Here is a 13,492-nt window from a genome sequence, read left to right as displayed (position 1 = left end):
TGGAAATTGGCCCTTCAACTGCATCCACTTGCAGAAGCCATTAACATGCTTTTATTCAACGCACTTTTTATTCCGAGTGGAAGCAGTGGTAATTGGAACCAGCAGAAGAAGGCCTCCATTTGAGGACATCAGAAATGTTAGGATCAGGCTGATAACAAGGCATCAAAGACTAGAATAACCAAGAGACTCAAAGGAGAATGTACCAATGAGTGCCTTGGGATATAAGTTTCATTTTGCTCTAATTTCCACTGAAGAATATCGATGAAAGAAAAAATGAATGTCATCTTTCCTTGTACATTTTTCCATGTGCAGTATAAAGACACTAACTCATTCACTCTCTCAGACACCAGCTATCTTCCGCATTCTTGCAGTCAAGAGTATTCTGAATGTCCATTTCAACTGCAAACCCATAATTCTGCAATCTCAAATGCTAGATCATATCATCTAACACCATGGGAATGTCTTTCACTCCCTACTGGACCAGCCAGAGCTCAAGAAGAAACTGAATTTTAACCACCATGTGTTCTATGAGCATTAATTACATAGCTACTGCTGACCTCAGAGGCTTGTTCACAGGATCTTGGCCTTGTTTTCTCAAACTTAAGATTATCTAGAAATCATCAGGCATTCATAATCTCAGGCAACCATCATAGTTGCCCATCTTCACCACCAGTTAGACCAAACTATGCCCTGGAAGTTTGAAGGCATTCCTCTCATCCAGCAAGCTTCTCATTCTCTCGGCATCGCTAAACCTTCCAACCCCAGCAAAGATGTTGGACATAAGCACGTAGTCACCGCCATATCCTCTCTCCATCTCCAGTATCTTCTTTGTCACCCTCTCACCCATCTCCACATTACCATGAAAGCTACAAGCACCCAACAGCGTCCTCCAAATCACAACATTAACGATATTGGAAGGAATCTCCAAAGCCATATTTTCTGCCTCTTCTAATCTCCCTGCCCTCCCTAGCATATCTATTAAGCATCCATAGTGCTTGATATCCAGTGCAATTTCATACTCGTCGACCATATTCCCAAAGAAGTTCAGCCCCTCATCAATTAATCCTCCATGACTACAAGCATTGAAAATACTCAAGAATGTCACTCGATTCGGGTTGAGACCAACTTTCTCCATACTATTAAAATACTCGACTGCTTCTTTCCCCATTCCATGCATTGCAAACCCAGAGATTATGGATGTCCATGACACCAAATTCTTCCTCTCAACAGGTATCTCCTCAAACAATCTCGATGCACTATCTATGCAGCCACATTTTGCATAAGAATCCAATAGGGAATTGGTGACACGTATGTCAGATGCATTAAATCCTCTCTTCTCACCGTAAGCATGAAGTGATTGACAAATTTTAAGAGCTCCAAGAACCGAAACAGCTGGAAATATGGCCAAAAGTGTAACCTCAGTAGGTTCAACGTGATCTTCAACAACCATTCTTCGAAACAAAGCAACAGCATCACGGGGCTGATTTTTACGTGAGTACGCGTCAATAATGGCAGTACAGGACACAACAGTAGGGGCTGGCATCTGATCAAAGAGAGACCGAGCCAATTGAAGCTCACCCCATTTCGCCAAACCAGTTATCATGACATTCCAAGTGACATAATTCCTATCAGGCATTTCGTAGAACACGTGGAGAGCAAGGAGCAAAGAGCCACATGCAGCATACATATTAAGCAAGGCAGTTTGAACATAGACATGGAAATGGAAACCGAGTTTGTGAGTGAGGGCATGGATTTGGGCACCTGGGTTGGTGGAGTTTAAGGCAATGGAGGCGTGGAGAAGGAAGGAGTAGGTGAAGGAGTCGAAGGAAAGGGAGAAATGTTGGTGTTTATAGAAAGTGAAAGCTTCACGAGGGAAGGGGCCAAAGGAATAACAACGAAGCAAAGTGTTGAAGAGGAGAAGATGGGCAGTGGAAATGGAGTGATGGAGGAGAAAGCCAGAAGTGAGAATGTGAGCGTGGATTTGTTGGGTGGCTGAGCGACTTGTTGGGTTTTTGAGCAAGATAGAGGCCAAGTGCCTTGGATGCTTGATCTGGGTGGGTGCTGAAGACAACGAAGAAGATGAAGAAAAGCAGAGGGCTTGAGTTGGAATTTGAGTTACAAAGTAGAGAAGGGGATGTCCCTTGAAACTCAGCCTCGCCATGGACTGTTGTATTTGGCTTGCTCACCATGTTCAAATGAAGGAAAAACTGTCGAGTTAGAGTCGAGGTTTTAGATTTGGACTCTGAATACCAAGGTCAAGAGCCTCGCGCTCTACCAACTGAGCTAGGCGGGCAACTTGTTAAAGACATTCTTTATAAGAAAGATTGTTATCGGCATATCTTTTTTTTATTTTCTTTTCGTCTAATTGTTATTGGCATATCCGTTGAAGGAAATTGCATGTTAATATATGGATTGACAGTAATAGTCCAATTACGCAATTTAACTATATAATGGTAATAACAATTCAATTTTATACGAAGAAAAAGAAGAAATGGCATTACAAATGACTTGTTTAGTCCGAACTCGAAAATATTAGGTTGTACTAGTAATTCAAGTTACAAATTAGTGTTTCCAGTGTCTTTTTTTAAAACTAACCTATTCATATTGTCAAAATCCAAATCGTTCTTCTACATTATCCCATCCAAATGGACCCTTAACTTAAGACTAGGGAGATACTGGATCTGCAGAAAGGCAGAATAATCTTCAGGATAGTCCAAGTCAATCATCTCCAGAATAATCCTAACCCGTCAAATGGAACCTTTCCTTTGAACAGTCCTCATATCAGGAAGAAAAGATCCTACCCCATCTGGCAAGTTCAGCAATGAAACAAATTCCTTGATGAACTGTTGATATGCTGGTTCAGGGGACCTGTTGATGATGTATGCAATAAGAAGGCAATCGCAAGGGGATATTTTGGTTCAGTCAGTCCTCAGCTTCTGATTCCAGAACAGGGAGGATGCTCAGGGCTGAAGAACTAAGATGCATTCCCCGAACAATCCCCCCATATTCAACCTTAAGCCTGTGGCACAGAAGCAAAATCGAATCCCACAGTGCCGTCATTCCCTGAATTAAAGATGAAACTTCTTTGTCAATTTAACCAATACAACAGCATATCCCATTTCCAGGGATTTTGTAATTGTTGCCACAATCAATATTTTAAGATGTACAGACGCGAGTGAAAAACAATACTGCAGGCACAATAAAGATTGGACAACCAGCAATCTAGAGAAAATTAATTTGGCATAAGTGTGGCAAGTGGTAAGTACTTACCTGAAGAGAAAACTGCAATTTCTTATCCCAATACAAGGCAAAAACTGGGGGGCTTTGCCTTCCAACAACAAGTACAGACGCTCCAGGGTGGAGAGCAGAAGGGACACCAGATACGACAGCTATGTACTTCTCAGGAAACCTTTCTTTTGGAGGTAGGACTCCCAAGAATAGGGGATTTTTGCTAGAACGAGCTTCAGCATAGGATGCAGGATCCACATGCAACATCCACTTTGGATGCTCCAGGAAAGCACAGAACAAATACAAGAGCAAGTGAGAATCAGTTGGCAGCTCAAGCGTCCACTTATTGTGCTTTTTATCATATACTTCTCCACTTCCAAGATATTCATAATTCTTCAAACAGGTTCCTTCAGCAAGCTCTGTTAAACTCCCCAGGGAGAAACCAAGTTTAGATTACAGAGGCAAAGGATATACATATAATATATATTTCCCATTAACATAACCTAATTACTCTCATGAATAGACTGGTAAAAATAAGCCCTTGAAATTTGGTGGATAGTTCTGATCGGCCTGACATGGGACTTTTTATTTTTACTGCAAGCTACTGTTCATAGTATTTTAATTTGAGTATGTATAGTTCATTTAACAAAAATTTGGTATTTTATTGTGGGCCCATTTAATAAAAATTGTCTTTTGATTATGTTTTATTAAATATAACCATTAGATTTGTTTTATTTCAGGGGTTTAGATTACTGTATTAAGGTCAAGTCATGGCAGATACCTATATAAGCTTTGTAATGCGTACACCAAATGAAGATTGATTTTGGTTTGCAGCCACTTGAGCTGTCTCAAACCCTAGAAAGTGTGGTCTTCTATCTTAGGAGTGATCCAAGAAATCTACTGGGATGAGTTAATTCAGGTTAATCAATCTTTCTTAAATAGTCAAATCCTAATTTCAAAAACTCCCATTATTCAGAACTCACTACATACCCACAATCTGAAAACTATTCCCCTAGATATCCTACATGAGACGCCTGCATAAGGTGATACATAGTGAAAAATCAAGATTTTAAGCACCTTGAATCCTTTGTACTGTATATTCTGCTCGAATGCTGCTTTGCGGTAGAAGACCTTTAACTAACTCTCCCTTCATCAATGCCTGAAGCCTCTGGTGTTCAGTGATTGCATCCACACACTCCTGCATAATAGGGACCAATGGATTCTGCTGTGGGGTTTGTTGCAGATTGGCTTGAGGCAGCTTGGCTGCATATGATGAGAAGCATTGCATTAAAACATCAGCACATATCTTTTGCTAAAACAATCCAAAAAGAGTTTTAAATGAAATATGTTCAAAAGTGAAGAGCACTTACAGGCCGAAGCATCAATAGCCTGGACGAGAGTAGCTCGTAATTGATGCATAAGTCCATCTTCATCAAGAGTTAATGTTGGCTGCCATTCCTTAGTCCTATCATTTGAAGACACTGTAGCAGTTCTAGCAGTTGGTAAATCACTTCCAACTTGACTAATTGAAATTGACATCCCAAGTTTGGCAGCTGCTTGGATTACCTATAAATTTAATAATTTTATACTGGCTTAGTATTGATGGAATGCACTATATACAGAAACTTGCACTACTACACATATCATGCCATCAGATTTTTGCTCTGCAGTTGAAACATAACACTCTTTTACCAACCACAAAGCAGCCATAGCTCATGTTAAACATATGAAGACAAAGAAGATGACTTAGGAGGTGGATGTGGTGCAGACAAACCTGAATATGACTGGTTTCAATCTTGTCAAGTAGAGGATTAAGCAAAACCGAAGAAAACCATTGCCTGAGGCTGTCACGCCACTGCTCAATTTGAGGATAGATGCCCAAACGTTCAAATGCATGAATAGATTCTTCCATGGACATAGGTGGAGGAAGCTCGCCCTCTCCTTTCTTTGGGGGAGTTGTGAACTTCTGAGAACCTGGAGACATCCTCACAGGCCTCAATGGTGTACTCCTAGTAGTTCCAGATGTGTTAGCTGAACTTGGACTGGCTGCACTAAAGCCTCTAATGGTGGGTGGTGGAGTTGCCAGTTTCCCCGCTGATTCTGTGATTTTTTCATCAACCTCTGCCAAGAACCTTTCAAACTTTTCTTCTGACATTATCTCTCTTGTAGATGCTCGCTTGCTTGACCAAGGGGTGGAGACCACTGAATCTACTCCAGGTGAATTCTGAACAGAAGACAGTGGAGAAACACCTCCCGACACAAGATACAAAGAAGATGTAGAACTGGGTGATTTAGAAGGGCTACTGATAGATCCCATCTTAGTTCCTCCACTGATGTTTGACTTATTCGCGCTGATTCGAGACAAACGATTTGAACTGGTGATTGGCTGATGAAGTGGAACAAGTACATCTGAAGGGGAAGACATGTGGGGTTTAGACTTGGGAGGTTTCTTTGAAGACTCAGATACTACTTGCTCAACCTTTGGCTTAATTCCCAAAAGTCCTAGTTGACGATTTGTAAGGCGTGGTTTGTCACTATTTCCTTTTGAGGGTGCGGCATTTCTCAGTGAGATGGCTCTAAATAGTGCAAATAGAGTTCCCAAAAATACTAAGCCCACAAAGGTCTGTATCGCTTTGGAAAACAAATCTGAAGGACAAAACAGGATGTTCAAAACAAACTATATCAATCAAAGCATCAAGTTCAAGCCAATCAAAGTTTTCTGGATTGAATTTAACAACTTACAGGCTGCCTCTTGGGAAAGATTTTTGAGCTTCAAATTGTCAACAAGCCCATTTTCCCTTCAACAATTCAAGGCAGTTTATTGCGTTAGCCACATGTAATAATATATAGCCAAATCCAATTTCCATAACCAAAGATCTAAAAACACATTCTTCTAATTTAAATTCGTTCTTTAATAAATAACAAAAACTTAATATGAATAATTAAATCCTTGAATTTCCTGTTGGTCAATAAATAGCTCAAACATGCTATGCAAATTTAGCTTGTTCATTCAGGTCTTAAAAGGACCCAAAAAAAAACCAAACGAAAAATAAGCTCCAAACTATAAATTTGAAGTCTTTTTATGTTTTTGTTTTTCCTTCTTCCTTTTATACACTTTCATAGCAAGTAATAAAGGGTTTTTGTTTCCCAGAAACCAAACACTGATAAATTCAACTCAATCTTCTATCCCCATTCTTTCTTTCTTCCTTTTCTCAACAATCAAACAGAGCGAAATTCTCATATTAAACACACACAAAAGAACCCAATAAATAAAATCTTCGCTTAAACCCTTTTAAAACCCTAGCTTTTCAAATTGAGCAATTGGGTACCTGGAAAACATGGCAATGAAGGCGACGGCGGAGGCGGAGGAGAGAAAGAAGATGCAGAGGAGTGCATGCATCGAAGGCCGGAGGCTATTGGCGGTGAGGGCGGCGGACAAGGATGGGTTCTGGTACACTGAGAACTTGGCGGGCTTTGGTGGAGGCGAGGCTTTGTCTCTTGATTCCATGGCTGGAGCAATGCTGCTTGTCGTTGCTTGGGTCCGGGTCCAGGTGCTGAGGGAAACTTCGAATATGTTAGTTCACACAGAGCGGAATTAACAAGAGAGACTGTTTCAATCTCTCTATTGGTTTTGGCATTGTTGAGCTTCGTGGGTTTTGGGCGGTATATAGTCACTGCCACTGGCCTCTCCCGGTTTTGCTGGGGTTTGAAAAATGAAAAAGGGTTTATAAAAATAAATAAATAAAAGAAAAGATTTATTTTTTTCCTTTTCTTTTTTGGGTAACAGTTAGAACGTCCTTTTGAAAAAAACACAAAAAGGAAACAAACTTGCTTGGCATTTAACTTCTTTGTTGTATGGGCGCCAAAGTTCAATACTAATAAACATACTACGGATCAAGGTCTTAAATATTGGAGGTATCGGAAATATCAGAAGTCAAAAAACACGGAAATATCGCAGGAAATATTGATATCGGAAAAAATTGAATAAAAACCACGGAAATTGTAAGAAAAACTTGGAAATTTTTATTGAAACTTTGCAGGATGTATATTTAGTCAATTATCTATTAGTTTATCACAAAAAATTGGAAGGAAATGATTGCATGATGGATTTAACTGATTTAAGTTGATTATATAGCGAGTTGGCAAACACCGTAAGTGTAGAAAATATGTAGTAATTAATGAAAGAAGATTAAACACACCATAATCATTTATATATAATGAATTACTACAATATTTTACACTTTATACATTGCATGGTAAGATACATGAGTGACTTAGTACCACATAGAGTTCCTATGAGGTTCAAAATTTTCACTATCTTCATCATCTCTATGTGTAGAGTAAGTATATTTTGAAGAGTAGTCATCAAATGATAAATCCCCAAAATAGTTTTGCATGTAATTGTTAACATGCCACCCATATGGATCCGAGATTGGTTGACGTTGTCCATAAGCAAAATCATTTGAAGATTGAGTCTCAGATTCTTTCCATGAGTCGCTTGATTCCATCCCAACAGGAAAGGGATATGAAGGGTAGGGAAATGGTTGGTTATGAGTATAACCATAGTTACTACTCATCTCATGTGAAAATTTGTTTCTTGCAAAAAGAATTCAAAACAAAATCATGTATATATATAAATATTTTAGTATTTTCACAAAAACATAAGTGATATGGTGGTTAAGGTGTTGAAGGAGTAAAATGGTTTTCACAAATACCATGTATATAAATATTTTTGGGTTTCGTATCGGGATATTATCGGGATATTACCGATAATATCTCGATATATTACCCAAATCATTAATAAAAATGTTGAAAATATCTTCCCGATAATATCAGGATAATATCGATATATTGATGATAACACTATGGTTAGTTGTTAAAATATCGGACCCCCAAAAATTAGATATTATCAGGATAATATCGGGGATATTATCGATATTTAATACCTTGCTACGGATCTATGTAAGATTGTATAATATACCATAATAAGGTTAGATTTTTGGGATACACCAATAAGTCTATTTCTCTCGTGACCTTATCGCATTATTAGTCCAAACACTTTCCCTATAATTTCCTTATATTTGAGGGGAAGTTTGGGAAAGTAGTCAAGTTTAGGGAGGAGCTCTCCAATAATAAGCTTGGTTTAAGAAAGTGTTTGGGAGTCCTATCCTTCCTACTAGGTTTGGGGAAAGTTTTAGGGAAGTTATCAATGATACACTTTATTCTCTAATATTTTTCTCAATTTTAAATTCGAGAAATATTTACGAGATAATTGGAGATAGTTGGAATTAAAATTTTGAAAAAATACAAGTATGTTGGTAAGAACAAGAATGCATAAAAGCGCACCATAAAATTTGGTGGTGCAACCAATAGATACACATGAAGCAGAAAGTGTACGTAGCTTACCAAAAGGTGATTGGCAAAGTCCACCAGAGGCTTCCCTCTTCGAAAAGGCAATGAGTAAGCCTCTATCTCTAAGCTAGGTAACTCAACCAGTCAGCTCTAGGCAATTGGTCAAGTTTAACTTCTTCAGTCTGTAAAGTTTGGATTGCCTGAACAAAGGTTCCTCTTGGCTATGAGGAAAAAAAGAAAATCTATTTGGTTACTTGGGAGCAGTGGCGGATCCAGGATTATGTGGCCAAGGGGGCTTAGTGTAAAAGTTCCAAAATTTTTCTAAATAGAGGAAGCATGAATGGCGGAGGCTAGAAAAAGAGGAAGCATGAATGAAAGGGAATAACATAAAGGTGAGCACTGAAAATGGAAGGGAATAACATAAACAAATTGAACTATAAAAACCCAGCTGCTGTTTTGCCCAGAAATTTGAAGCTTTTTCGTCACCAAAAGTTTTTAGCAACAGATGTTCATCAGATTTTTCGTGGCTAAAAATTTTCTGCGATGGTGTTCTTTAGATTTTTCGTCACTAAAAGTCAAATTTCCAAATCAACTTCAGACTTATATACAAGGGTAAGTTCCAGGTTTCTATCTTTAGTTTAGTCGTTTCCTGATTTTATTTGCAGGTTGTTTCACAAATTAGACCAGAATAATAACACATACATATGGGAATGAAGATGTGAAATTGGGAATGAAGAGTTTGAAGCTGCTGTGCAGAATCGGGTGTAAGTGATGCTGTTTTTTTTTTTTTTTTTTTAAAACCTGGCCCAAAACGACGTCGTTTTGAGGCCAGGTCAATTAAAACAAAATTGACTGAGCCTTGGACCAAACGACGTCGTTTGGCAAGGCAGGTTTTGAAAAAAAATTAGCACGCAGCGTGCGCAATGCGCAGCAGCAGAGGAAGAGTTCGGCTGGGAATTTCATCGAGCAGTTGGTGTGCAGGGGCTTCCAGCAGCAGTCCAAGGGGGCTTTCATGGAGTCCCTTCCCAATTTTTCAGCATTCCAAGGGGGCTTCAGCCCCCTCTTGTCCCAACGTCGATCCGCCTCTGCTTGGGAGATGGTACGAGGAAATGAAAATCAAGCTTTCTTGGCTAATTTGGTGCGGAGATATATCTAATCCGTTTCGATGGAAGGATTTGGATTTGACCGCAAAGCTAAATTTGCTATAAAAACAAGAACTATATTAGATTGAATGTATTTGAAATCTTTTTTTTTTTTTTTTTTTCAAATTTTGGCATACACGGAATGTTATACGCAAACAATTTTACAATATCATCTAAACTAAATATATACACAAAGAGGAAGCTTGCTAGAGAGCCATTGGTCATAAACTCATATACAAGAATTTGGTGCTGCCCTTCGTTGCAGAATCCTAGTAGCTGGACTAAATTCCTGTGATTTGTTCTGCCAATCGCGCTCACTTCAGCTTTGAATTCCAAATCGTTTTCTCTGACCAGACTGTCCAATCTTTTAACAGCAACACATCTCCCATTATCAGATGCTAAAACTCCTTTGAAAACAGTTGCAAAAGCACCACGACCTAGTTCTTCCTTGAATCCATAGGTAGCTTGTTTTAGCTCCATGTAAGTGAAACATTTTAGATTAATCCCTTGAAGGACAGGGTACCGTTTACTCACCTTTGCTTTTCTATAATAAAATCGAGAAATAACCACATAGGTTATTATAGAAAGGGAGCTCTAGTTTTAAAACACAATATAATTTACTAATTTGGAAGATAGGAATACAATTTCATCTAATTAGCATAAGGCCAAAGACCAAAATGTAGTACCTAATTTTACAAAAATATCATTAAAAAAATCAAAATTACAACATATGCCATTATGCCTTTATTGTCAAATTTCAATATTTGGTTTTCACCCAAAACCTACAGCTGTCAAAACGACATCAAAAGACCCAAAACTTAACCAGAAACAATAGACACTCAAATTGAATCCTAACCCCCTTAGCGCGACCTTTCATCTTCAACTCCAGAAACTGCTTCAATAGTTCCACAAAAATTCCCAAAATCTTAGACGATCGTTCGCATCAACGGCGACCACCACTAACGAAGACAACCAACGATCGAAGACGATTCTTCATTCTCTCTTTCAACAAAAAATGGTAAGAAAATCAACGCTCTATCCTACTGTTCATTCTTCATTCTGCAATGTAGTTTAGGTTTTGGGTTTAGTTTTGGTTTCAAAACCTCTAAAACCAAAACATCACCATAGAAAGAGGAAGAGACGGAGTTTGCGAGCGGCACTCTTTTCTGCACCGCAGAAAATGGAAACTGCACGGTTTAGTTTGTAGTTCTTTAGGGTTTAGACTTTCCTGATTTTTCCATTTGGCAATGAGACGGAGCTTGCGAGCGAAACTCTTTTTGGCATCATTCGTAGTGAGAGAAAAGAGAATATATCTGTTTTCTGCATTGAAGAAAACTGAAACTGCACTGCAGTTTCCGGTTTAGTTAGCAGTTCTTGTTTTGACTATTCTGATATTTCCATTTCATGTCAAGTTGATGGAAGCATTCTGTTATATTTTGTGTTTTAGATTGCTCCTATTATATGTCTATTATGTTTGATGTTTTGCCTTTTGGATTGCTCCTTTTAAAAGAGGAAGAGCATCAAATATTTATGTTTTCTGCATTGCATTGATGGGAACTGCAATGCTGTGCAATTTGCGTTAATGCAATGCAATGAACTACAAACTGCATTGCATTAACGGAAATTGCATTGCAGTTTCTATTAATGCAATGCAAACTAATGCAATGCAGTTTGCATTAATGCAATGCAATGAACTACAAACTGCATTGCATTAACAAAAACTGCATTGCCGTTTCCATGAACCACAAACTGCACTGCAATTTCTGTTTTATATTTTCTCCTTAACTATTTATACTTCTTCCTTGTAGTTTATCTCTACTTGTCCTAATAGTGTTTTCATCCCTTCTTGTTTAAAATCACAAATGGCGCAAGAAATGACACCACAAAAGAAGGAAGCTCAAAACCAACGAAAGACAAGAATCAAAATGATGGCTCAAAAGACAAAATCAAAGCCAACTTATGATCGGAAAGCAAAGCACCCGGACTATGTCCAGTTTCGGTGCAACGCCAATGCTTTCAACAGCATCATTATAGACGTTAAAGACAAGCTCAATGAAAGGCAAAAGAAGCTAACTCTTTGCCAAACCATGCATGGTAGTATGAAATGTCCATACAATAATAGTCTTTCAACTCGTGTATAATCTCAACTGGCTTCAGCTCTGGTTTTGCAAGAAATTTTGTGCACAAAGAGATAGGACACCACACGAGACCTCATCATCTTACTCTGTGATTCTCGTATCTGACCCGCACATGTATGCACATTATTTATGTCCGAATTACAAAACAGCCAATAGCACCTAGTTCCACTTCCACAAGAAATGAGGTTGAGTGATGAAGGAGAGGGTTTTGCAGATCACATGAAAAGAGTACATGAAGAAGTAAAGGCAGCTATAAAGGCTACTAATGAGTCATATGCAGCCGCTGCAAATCAACACCGAAGAATCAAAGATTTTGAAGAAGGTGATATGGTTTTGGTGCATCTGAGGTGAGACCGATTTCCGAAAGGCACATACCATAAATTGAAGTCTAAAATGTTTGGTTCATGCAAGGTGTTGAAGAAAATTAGTTCAAACGCATACATGTTAGAGCTGCCATCTGATCTCCAAATTAGCCCAATTTTCAATGTGTCTGACTTGTATTCATTTGAAGGGTTTGATGACGAGCCAGTTTCAATAGAGGCACAAATCCAACAACTTCCAAAGGCTCAACCTGAAATTGTTGAAGATGTGTTGGATGTCAAAGAGGTAAAGTCAAGGAGAGGTAACCAGTATAGGCGGTTCTTAGTGAAATGGTTGGGTAAGAATGCTACTAAGAGCGCATGGGTTCCTAAAGAAGAATTAAAAAGGATTGATCCAGAGATATATGCTGAAGTTGTGAAAGCTTTCTCGCCAGAGTCAAGTTCTTTCCAACCCGGTGGAGTTGATGCAGGAGCATCAATCCTAGTCAAAAAGGCCTAAGTTTTAGATATTTTAAATTATTAAATTAAATGTTTTCCTCTCTTCATTAGGATTTGATTTAAGTTTCTTGTTTTGTTTCTAATTTCCTTTATCAATTAGGTTTTCTGAGTAAACTAGGACTAGGAATTCTAGGCTGGTGTATTCTAGTATAAATAGGCTATTAAGAGACTTTTGTATTCAGTTTTTTAATCAATATAATTTCAGACTTAGTCTAAAGAGTTTTCTTTGGGAATTTAGCCCTAGAACTCAAAATTCTTCGTTCCACTTCGATTCTACAGGTTTATCCTTCTATTCTCTGTATCTTGGGTACGTTTGGGTCGCTGGACAACAACTTATAGCCGCTACCGTGCATCAGTTCCACAATTCACTGGACTAGTTGGGCATTGGCGACATCTATGCACCAACGTGAGGGGTAGTGTTGGCGTCACTTGTGGACCATTAACTTTCTTTCCTTACACACCAAGGATTCCCATTATAATTATATTTGATTTACTTTAATTCATGATTTCCTACTATAAATAGAAATATCAATTTATTATTTACTTGCTCATTAAAGTTTCGTTGTATTATAAATATGACCTCATACAAGGAGAAGAATACACAAAAAATTCCCACACACAAATATTCTCATATTAGGTTTCATATTTTAGCAATCGGGGCCTAGGCGTTTTTTATTATTATTTATAATCATTTTTTTTTATTATAAATGATAAATTTATACCAAAAGCATGCAAAATAAAATTATATATAAATTAGAGGCCTAAATTAAAAAGTACCATAATTGATATAAAACATGGGGAAAAAGTTGAGCAT

General features: G+C 38.2%; 2 protein-coding genes and 1 pseudogene across 2 annotated transcripts; 1 reads left to right on the top strand and 2 right to left on the bottom strand.

Moving 5' to 3' along the window:
• Positions 1-170: 170 nt before the first annotated feature.
• LOC110770675 (Pentatricopeptide repeat (PPR) superfamily protein) lies at positions 171-2,349 on the bottom strand. The gene has a single exon (XM_021974879.2). The coding sequence runs from the start codon at positions 2,159-2,161 to the stop codon at positions 674-676; it is 1,488 nt and encodes a 495-aa protein (XP_021830571.1). The 5' UTR covers positions 2,162-2,349; the 3' UTR covers positions 171-673.
• A 95-nt stretch (positions 2,350-2,444) lies between these two features.
• LOC110771286 (cytochrome B561, amino-terminal protein) lies at positions 2,445-6,947 on the bottom strand. Its single transcript, XM_021975564.2, has 7 exons — positions 6,558-6,947; positions 5,971-6,026; positions 5,003-5,874; positions 4,599-4,794; positions 4,306-4,491; positions 3,271-3,647; positions 2,445-3,063 (listed from the first exon to the last, which is right to left on the bottom strand). The coding sequence occupies exons 1-7, from the start codon at positions 6,734-6,736 to the stop codon at positions 2,923-2,925; spliced, it is 2,007 nt and encodes a 668-aa protein (XP_021831256.1). The 5' UTR covers positions 6,737-6,947; the 3' UTR covers positions 2,445-2,922.
• Positions 6,948-12,040: 5,093 nt separating this feature from the next.
• LOC148294048 (uncharacterized) lies at positions 12,041-12,679 on the top strand (annotated as a pseudogene).
• Positions 12,680-13,492: the final 813 nt, after the last annotated feature.

This window comes from Prunus avium, chromosome 6, assembly GCF_965620075.1.
Source record: "Prunus avium chromosome 6, drPruAviu1.hap1.1, whole genome shotgun sequence".
Taxonomy (NCBI): Eukaryota; Viridiplantae; Streptophyta; class Magnoliopsida; order Rosales; family Rosaceae; genus Prunus; species Prunus avium.
This window is presented reverse-complemented; position numbering and strand designations above follow the sequence as displayed.

What these genes read in the sequence shown, in the direction of transcription:
- LOC110770675 (XM_021974879.2), bottom strand. Translation starts at nt 2,161, where the DNA reads ATGGCGAGGCTGAGTTTCAAGGGACATCCCCTTCTCTACTTTGTAACT.
- LOC110771286 (XM_021975564.2), bottom strand. Translation starts at nt 6,736, where the DNA reads ATGGAATCAAGAGACAAAGCCTCGCCTCCACCAAAGCCCGCCAAGTTC. An exon ending in GGCTATTGATGCTTCGGCCT is followed by an intron (nt 4,492 to 4,598) that starts GTAAGTGCTCTT and finishes CATCATATGCAG; the next exon opens with CCAAGCTGCCTCAAGCCAAT. An exon ending in AATTGCAGTTTTCTCTTCAG is followed by an intron (nt 3,064 to 3,270) that starts GTAAGTACTTAC and finishes TCTTTAATTCAG; the next exon opens with GGAATGACGGCACTGTGGGA.